This window comes from Crotalus tigris, unplaced genomic scaffold (assembly GCF_016545835.1).
Source record: "Crotalus tigris isolate CLP2741 ecotype Arizona unplaced genomic scaffold, ASM1654583v1 scf7180000017687.564601, whole genome shotgun sequence".
Classification (NCBI taxonomy): domain Eukaryota; kingdom Metazoa; phylum Chordata; class Lepidosauria; order Squamata; family Viperidae; genus Crotalus; species Crotalus tigris.
Window position 1 is genome coordinate 58,519 of NW_024096567.1, and position 9,280 is coordinate 67,798.

The 9,280-nt window shown below is 48.5% G+C and overlaps 1 protein-coding gene across 1 annotated transcript; it reads left to right on the forward strand.

Moving 5' to 3' along the window:
- Window positions 1–3,631: 3,631 nt before the first annotated feature.
- On the forward strand, window positions 3,632–8,058 carry LOC120305637 (transcription factor MafB-like). Its single transcript, XM_039337813.1, has 2 exons — window positions 3,632–5,678; window positions 6,076–8,058. Exons 1-2 carry the CDS (start codon window positions 4,696–4,698, stop codon window positions 6,128–6,130), a joined length of 1,038 nt encoding a protein of 345 aa, XP_039193747.1. The 5' UTR covers window positions 3,632–4,695; the 3' UTR covers window positions 6,131–8,058.
- The last annotated feature ends 1,222 nt before the right edge of the window (window positions 8,059–9,280 follow it).

The following is a 9,280-nucleotide window of genomic DNA, read 5'->3' on the forward strand; positions in this document are numbered from 1 at the left end:
TACAAAGCACCCAGTAAACTAAACCAACCTGTAAATTCAGGGAAAAGGAGACCCAAACATTTGGAAGTTCCAGGAACCTGATTCATAATAACACCAGGTTAGGGGGGGGGAGTTGGTCCAAATGAGCCCGCATTTCATGAAGAAAGTCTCTCTTAAACCGTTAATGAGTAGGAATAAAAAGGTTGTTGAAAAGGAGGGGGGAGAAGCGCATTTTTATGATTGTCTACATAGTTTATAGCGACCGAGAAGAGCGCTAAGAAAAAGCCTATTGAGAGGCTCCAGGAAACGGAAGGAAGGAAGGAAGGAAGGAAGGAAGGAAGGAAGGAAGGAAGGAAGGACCTAATTTATGAAGAATTAATTGGCAGTGCGGGGTTGTTAAGAAAAAAGAAAAGAAAAAAAATCTTCCAGACCTGGTCTCTACCTTTGCCCCTCCTCCCGCTCGCCGCTCCCCCCTGCCCCGCGAGAAGTGGAGTGGCTTGGCTGCTGAATGCTTAAGCGAGGATGCCGGCAAACAGCTCCGCTTTCCCCGGATCGCGCGGTCTGGCTACTAAGCGCCAGGAAACAACTGTGCGGGGGGAGGGGGGGCGGCAGAGAGGTGATGTGCGCTGAAGGGCACTTTCTTTTCCGGCAAGGCAGGCAGGAAGGAAGGGAAGCGCTCGGGCTCCTCGCTCTTCCACCAAGCTGCCCCCTTAACTAAGCGTTTTCTTTTGAGACAGTCTTTGGCGCCCTGGCTCCGAAATATTGGGGTGTTGCGACGGCCAGGCTGCTGCAAACCCTTCAGGAGACACATCTCACGCTGTGCGTTTCAAAAAGGGCTCCCTAGCATTACCCCTCCGCGTAGTCGCAAGAGAGGGACGATCTGTGGTAAATAATAGCCGGAAACGGATTGTCCGCATCCATCCAGCAATAGCTTGATCAATTCCAGGGCAGGAAACTTAATTCGGGTGGGAACTGAACTCGATGGGCATTTCTTCAGAGGACGAATGTTTAGGATCGGGCTGTAAAATCAAAGGAACTATACAGTTCGGAAATGCTATAACAAACAACAACAACAACAACAACAGATATCAATAGGAAGCCTACGGGGATCTTTTTCATACTTTAAGGACATGCGATCCTAACTGGATTGAAGCTGAGGGCGCCGGTCCCAGGCGCAGCCTTCTGGGCAGGTCACTCCCTCTGAACTCGCGAAGAAACGGGGGCAAAGTTAAGGCCTCGATCCCAAGACACCCTTAAAGTGGTGGCCTCGGCATTTCGTTCCCGGTAAATACCCCGAGAACCCACCGCCCGAGTGCTTTGAGCCAAAGATGGGCCGGAGGCGCTTTACTTCCCCGGAACTCTGGCTGCGGAGTTTCCCCCCTCCGCCTATAACTGAGGAGGGTCGGATCCGAGAGGGTTTGGCCCGCCGAACAGGGCTCGCGTCGGCTCCGATCTCAGACCCCTTCCTTCCACGCTCTTACCCGGTGGGGGGGGAGGGCAGTGGGTGGATGGGCAAGACCACTTGCTTGGCAACGGTTCAGCTGATGAGGAAGCAAAATCGAGAAGGAGAAACCTCAACCAGCCGGGAAGGAGGGAAGTTTTTAGGCTCCAGTTCCCTTCCTTGAGAGGCCGCCCGGCTGACCTCCACGGTTTCTCCCTCCCTCCCCCCCCCCCGAGATAGCGCAGGAAGTTAGCTGGGGGCAAAGGAAGGGTTTCTAGAACTAGGAATGTGCCCACTGGCGTCGGAGGAAGGAAACGGACCGGCATCTGTCGCCCGAAAACTCTGAAATGTATCTTAATTTTGGCTTTCCTTTCCGTCTGCCTTTTATTTGGACCGACGCATCAGTAGACGGCTGGCAACTTAGTTACCTTCGGCCTGCAAGTTTTCTCTCGCCTTATAAAGTGGGGAGGGGGCAGTGAATTGTGAGGGCCTCTTTCTTGGTTCCTCAGAAGCAATCGCTCTCGGTTTAAAAAAAAAAAAAAAAAAAAACATCCTTTCACCCCAAGGAGTGCCGGCCACGTCTATCGACCTCCGGAGATCTCCCAAGAGAAGCCTTGCCCTTCTTCTTCCCCCTCATTCCTCAAGTCCCTGAACCTTGAGCAGCCTCCTAAAAGCAAGAACACCCGACCCCGTTGGATGTATTAGCACTCATTTAGAAGCAAGTGTATCTCGGGTTGCAGAGTGTCAGGGCAGGTCGTCAAGATCGCTCACGAAATACACGCGTTTAGGGCTGGGATAAAACAAAAGCAGGGGAGAACCGGTGGCTTTCAGACGTTGTAGCCTGTACTTGAATTCGCTTATGGACAAAGGCTTCTCCATGTCTTCGCTCAATAAAGCATAGCGCTTCCTGAGCTGGGTAAGGTAAACTCACTGGCCTTTCCTGTTGAAAGAAGATGTACTTTGCATCATTAACTTTTTATTTTTCTGCCCCTGAATTAAAAAAAGCAGCACAGTTCAATGGGATCAATATATAGCCACATATTATCTGAATAAGCGATCAAGAGAAATCCCTTTTTGATAGGCGAGCGCATGTGTCTAGGTGGCAGGTAAAGTCATAAAACAGTGGCTCTCACCAGAGCGAAAAGCTTGGTTTTAAAATGCTGCCTGTGTTTTTAGCAAGGATGGGTGTTTCGACGCGTAGAGCCCCTCGCTTCGCACGTCCTTGCAATGTGGTCGCTTTTACACCTGGGCTTCGTTTCATTTCCAGATTTGATAGGGATTCCCCCCCCCCTCCTTTAATGGGTGCGATTTTTCGTGTAACCACTTGGGGTCGCGCTTTATGTCCGTTTGGAGCAGAGCAGCGGGAGAAGGGGGAGGAGAAGAAAACGCGAGAGAGACTTAATCTCCCTTAATCGTTACAAAATGTTCAAACAAAAATACCGACGGTGACCCCCCCTCCCCCGAAAAAAAAACCTCCATACAGAATGAGGTCTTCTTTGCATGCAATAATGGAAGACAAGACCAAAAAAATAAAAATAAAAATCGCAGCCTGTCCCCAGGAGCGAAACGCAATTCTAATTCCACCCCTTCCAGCTTTCCTTTCATCTCAGCCAGGAACTTGTACTGCTGCTTTCCTTGTTCACTTTTAAAGCAATTCCAAATTTAGGATTTCTTTTCTATCCCTTACTCCAGCTTTTATTTTGTACAGTCACAACTTCGTTGCGACTGACAGAACAGGGGAGGCAACTCTCCACCTCTCCGGGCGCTCAGGGGGACATCCAGAAGTATGGAGAGAATTCAAGGGTAAAACCTTTCTCTTCGCCGTTTCTTTACCTCTGGGCCCGCCTTCACACACACACACACATGCGAGCGGGATCCCGCTTTCACTTTATGGGAACTTTAAACTCTCGCCTCCCTTCCGAAGGAGTAAACTGCCACATTTTTTATCATTATTATTATTATTATTATTATATTATTATTATTATTATTATTATTATTATTATTATTATTATTATTATTATATTGTTATTGTTGTTGTTGTTGTTGTTGTTATTATTATTATCATCCCCTTCTTTTCCTGGGCTGTAAAATCACTCTTTGCAGGCCAGGAAGAAAAGCGACCGCATTATTAATAACAAGAATCCCAATAACCTTTCCATATAATAGGTAGGAAGTAGGGCGGGGTATGTGTGTGTGAAAAAGAAAGCAGGGCCAAGGCACCTTTCCTAACTGCGGAGGGGAGCAACGGCCGAGCTGAGACTCGGGAAGATTAAAGCCACAAAGCACAACCAGCGCAGCTGGAACTCCGCTCCGCGGGCTTCTCCTCCAGCTGCTCGTCAGCTGACTGGCTGGGAGCTGTCACTCTCTTTCAAGAAAGGCCCCGCCCCCGGCTACCCCAGGAACTCAGCGTCCGAGCCGCGGTTGGTCGACGCGCTCTGCCGGCCCGGCCCCTTTGCCTGAGTGTCAGCGAGAAAAACAATATAAGGCACCAAGTGGGGAGGCTCGGGCGAATCACAGCTGTTCCATTCCAGCGCTGGAGGCTGAGGCTGAGAGCCGAGCGCGGAGGAGGTGGTGGGGCGCCTTCCCCCCCTTTCCTTCTTCCCCTCCCTCCCCTTTCCCAGCGCGATCCTGACGGCAGCCAATCACCCACCTTTCGCCAAGCTGCCGAGCGAGCAAAAAGTTGCTCGGGAATCGCCGCCGCGGCGGGCTGAAAAAGAGCCGGACTTACAAACAAAAGCAAGAAAGAGCCAGAGAGTTATAATTGTTTTTGAAACCCAGCGAAATATTCCCCCCCCCCCAAGGGGGAAGGGGGCACCGCAGCAGCACAGCAGCAGCAGCAGCAGCTCAATCCGCCTCGCAGGATTTTTCTTCCTTCTGCCAACGGGTTACTGGCCAGGAAAGCAAATCGGGCAAGCTGCCTTGCCTGCTCTTTTTTTTCTTCTTCTTCTTCTTTCTCTTTTGCACAGCGCTGCGGTCTCCGTTAGAGAGAAGGCGAAAGCAGCAGCAGCAGCAGCAGCAACCAGCAGAGCGGCCGCAGCCGCCTTGGGTGCGCGTGTCTCCCGGGTTGCCAGGCTCGGCGGCTCCCGGCCTCGGCGGCGCGCAGAAGCAGCAGCAGAAGCATAGAAGAAAAGTTTTCTTCGGACTGGCTGGCCGCGAGAAAGCCGAGGCCCTGGAGTGAGGGCGACGAAGCGGCGAAATCCTCCTGCTTTTCCCTCCCTCTCTCTCCTTCGCCGTCTTCAACCGGAGGGGAGGCGCTCCTACCGCTGCACGCCGCGATGGCTGCCGAGCTGAGCATCGGCCCCGAGCTGCCCACCAGTCCCCTGGCCATGGAGTATGTCAACGACTTCGACCTGATGAAATTTGACGTGAAGAAGGAGCCGCTCGGCCGATCCGATCGCTCGGGCAGGCACTGCACGCGTCTCCAGCCGGCTGGCTCGGTGTCCTCCACCCCTATCAGCACCCCTTGCAGCTCGGTGCCCTCCTCGCCCAGCTTCAGCCCCACCGAGCAGAAAACGCACCTGGAGGATCTCTACTGGATGGCCAACAGTTACCAGCAGATGAACCCGGAGACGCTCAATCTGACGCCGGAGGACGCCGTGGAAGCCCTCATCGGGTCCCACCAAGTGCCCCAGCAGCTCCAGAGCTTCGAGAGCTTTCGGGCCGCCGCTGCCCACCACCACCACCACCCCCATCATCACCCCCACCCCCACCCCCACCATCAATACGGAGGGATCCCCCACGAAGACATGTCCGGCGCCGGCCACCCGCACCACCACCACCACCACCCGCACCATCACCAGGCCTCTCCTACGCCCTCCACTTCTTCCAGTTCATCCCAGCAGATGCAGAACGCTCACCCTCCTCACCCTTCCTCCGCCTCCTCCTCTTCCGCCTCCTCCTCCAGCAGCGTGGAGGACCGGTTTTCCGACGACCAGCTGGTCTCCATGTCGGTGCGAGAGCTCAACAGGCACCTGAGGGGCTTCACCAAGGACGAAGTGATCCGCCTTAAGCAGAAGAGGCGGACCTTGAAGAACCGCGGCTACGCCCAGTCTTGCAGGTACAAGCGGGTCCAGCAGAAACATCACCTGGAGAACGAGAAGACCCAACTGCTTCAGCAGGTAGAACAGCTCAAGCAAGAAGTGACCCGGCTGGCCAGAGAAAGAGACGCCTACAAGCTCAAGTGCGAGAAACTGGCCAGCAATGGTTTTCGAGAGGCTGGATCCACCAGCGACAACCCGTCTTCTCCCGAGTTCTTCATGTGAGTCCTTAAAAAAACAAGACCCCTTACCCGCCCACCCATCCACCCACTCCCCACTCGCTTCCCTTCTCCCCCTCCACTGACATCTCCATCCATCTACCCTCCCGAGCAGCAGCGAGAGATTAAGGTTGAGAAAAAGTGTCAGAAGAATGACTGCGAGGCCTGGGAAGGGTGGGCTTCCTCCAGGCCGGGACTGTGGGGGAACCTCTGCGGCGGCAGCACCTTGTGTTTCTAGCTTAATTCCGAAGGGCAGAAGGGGAAGAAGGGTGCAACTTTTCCTCTTAATCGGGCCCTCTTGATAGCCAAAGGGGGCTTTGGGGGAGGGGAGAGATAGGTGGGGAGGGGGAAGGAAAGGCCTGGTAAAAGTTTTTTATACAACTTAATTGCTTGCTTGTAGAACTTTATCCTGGACTTTGCAAAACAAAGGGACGGGCACCGGACAAGCCATCTAGAATACCCACTTTGGAGTTCCTAAAAAACGGAAGAACACATGGCGAAGGGGGGAAGTGCATCAGTAGCCTGGAAAAGGAGCAAGGACAATATATGCAGGTTTTTCATAGATTGCCTGCTTTGAAAAAAAAGGGACAGAATTGAGATGGGACTTAACCATGTGAGCTAGTAAAATAGGAAAGGAAATTAAAGAGAGGGAGAGACTCCTCCTCAGTTTTATTGCCTGCTTGATTATATAGGAAAAAAAATACAAAAAAAATCTGCATTAAAAATATTAATCCTGCATGCTGGACATGTATGGTAACTTCTATTTTGTACCATTTTCTTGTTTAAGAATTTCGCATGTTGTTGATCATCGACCATACTTCTTTTTTTTCTGTTGTACTGTTGTTTGTTTCTTTGAATAAGAAACTGTCACAAATTCTATATAAAAACCCCTTCTTTTTACTTGCACATGCAACTGCTTGTTCTATCTCTCTATTAGCTTTATTTTTCTTTTTTAAATTTGGGAACTCAATCCACTAAGCATGTCTCCTGTGCAAGTTTCACAGAAATCAAGGAGGCCACTGCATAAGAGAACAGCTGGGGGTGGATTGGGCCCTCTGTTACCTTGTAAATATCAGCCACACCACATAAATCTGCACAGGGCAAAACACAAGAACATTTCAGCAGGCTGGTTTTCAGTGATCATTTGTTGCAGAAATAATAACCTACAAAATTCTGGGCATTTTTGCATTCAGAAAACATCCTTGTATATTCGGTGCACTTTTAAAAGCTGTAGGTTGTGGGTTTTTTGGTGGTTTTTTTTGTTAATTTAGTTTTCATTTTGGTTTTTGTTGGGGCAGAAAGAGATTTGCTTTTCCTCTTTTAATTCCCCAATCTTAATTAAATTACTTGGAGGTCAAGTATGCTGAAATTAAGGAGAGCTGATCTTCAGCTCTCTGTGACTAGAAAGAACCAAGTTCATTTGTATCCAGTTGGATTTAACTTCCAAGTAAGTTTGCTTATAAGTCACCTATTGAAATATTTTTTAAAAAAAATATTAATTGGAGAGGAATATAATTTTAAATGGCAACAATGGATAATTTCAGTGGCTGGGACTTGCTGCAGTCCATCATTCGTGACCCAGCATCTGCATGGGCCACCTGATTTTATTGCTGGCTCAGAAAAAAAGATTTGCAATTATTTTTCTCTCTTCTCCAAAGCAACAATTGGCTGCTTGGTTTCTTAACTAAAACATGAGTCAGTTTCACTGACTGCATCCAAGGCAGCTCATGTATTTTACAGTTAAGTTGATGCCTCTGTAAAAAAGGATGAATGAATTCATAATGCATAGGGGAAAAAACAACTTTCCTCTTTTAAAAAGGTGGTTTTAGCTTTGCAGCTTCCAAGTTTAGCTTTTGCAATGTTTAATCTGCTTTTTCACGCAGCCAGTGAGTGTAGCCAAAACTTTTAGTAGTTTGGAAATTTATGGGTGTTTATTATAATTATTATTTCTTGTGATTCCCCCCCCCCTCCTTTCCCCTCTTTTTTCCTCCTGCAGGTCAGTAAAAGGATTTTACGTTGCACTGACAAAAATACCAAAATGAAAACCTTTATTTTTTAGTTTCCTTTTCGAATTTGCTGGCACTGCTGGCCGGATGCATTTTGAGTTTGTATTAGTTTATAAATTAACAGTAATACCAAGAATCATGAAAAATGAAAAGCATGGTGCTTGCAGTTTTAAATATTGTGAATATTAATAGTCATGCATCAGAAAATACCCCTCTAAGCTTTGGGTTTTTATGGATTCAACTGTGTTGAAATCACAGCATTGCAGCAGCAGAAAATGTTTTTATTTCATGTAAACGTTCTGAAGGGATCAATTTCAAATCCTGCTTATGATATGAAAAATATTAAAAAAACACCTCTTGGTCTTATTGTAGTTTTATTCAGACTGGTTTCTGGTTTTTGTTCCTCTTGGTTATTAAAATTGTTTCCTATTTTTGCTTACTAATATTGACATGGCATTTTTTAAGGGTATACTTTTCTTGAGGGTTATTCTTGAATGTGGGAAATAAGGATGCTAATGAAGGCCATCATCACCAATCAGGCAAATTATACAGAGTTGCAAGAAATGCAGTTCAGGGCTTGATCTATGAACTGATTAACCCTCACATTCCTGAAACACCACTGAATTCCCTGGGCTTGTTTGGAAGCAAAGATATGTGCAAACTGTATTACATGAATGATAGCCCCACATATACAGGAGTTTGGTTGAAAGTTGGGGGCCTGAGATTATAATCTTATGATTAAGAAATAAGGCAAATCACAGGGGTAAATACTTTATAATGTAGACCATGGTAATGGTAGAATACACAGAAGGGGGGTGGGTGGGGAGGCAATGACCCATAATATTCCTCTTCTTCCTAATGTTCTAGCTTCTTTACATTTGGCAGGCCTTTCAATTCTAATGAGTTTTACCTGAAGGCCGAGGGAAGGGTCCTTGTATTTTCACGACAGCGGTTCCACTGGAAAGGTGTTGGGCACCTGGAGGAAATATCAACTTGACCTTGCTTGAGACGAGTGACAGAGGAAAAGAAATCCCCCAAAGCAGGCAGAGGTATTTGTGTGTGTGGTTGTGGTGTTCATTCTTTGCTTGGAGTTGCTTCTCCTCATTTCTACCCGCTCCCCTTCTGCTAAAGTCCATTTCTGTTTTAGGTCCAAGGTCTGCCTTCATCTGTTCTCCAATGGAGGATTCTACCTGAGCACAATATCACTCTCTAACCTCCGTCCCCACTTAACTCCCCTAACCAGCATCTCCTAACCAGCACCAGGTTTAAAATGGTCACCACACAGACTAGCTTCCCACCGAGGTCTGGGGTCAGTAGAGGCTCTGGTGTCCACTCTGAGCTCAATTGCCCGGAGCTTGAGGGGATAGTGAGACAAAGTTGCCGACATGAGCAGGCCCGGAAGTCCTTCGAGCGCACTTTTTTTGCGGGACAGATTGCATTCTTCCCAGCTTTGTTATTTTGCCCCCCGACACAATAACAACCGCAATCTTGAGAAGGACTGCATAGGTGGATAAAAATGCCAAAGCCTCTGGCTGACTGCGTGACCAACCATAATAAGTCACTGCCACCACAGCGGTCTAGGGTCCTAACATCTCTGTG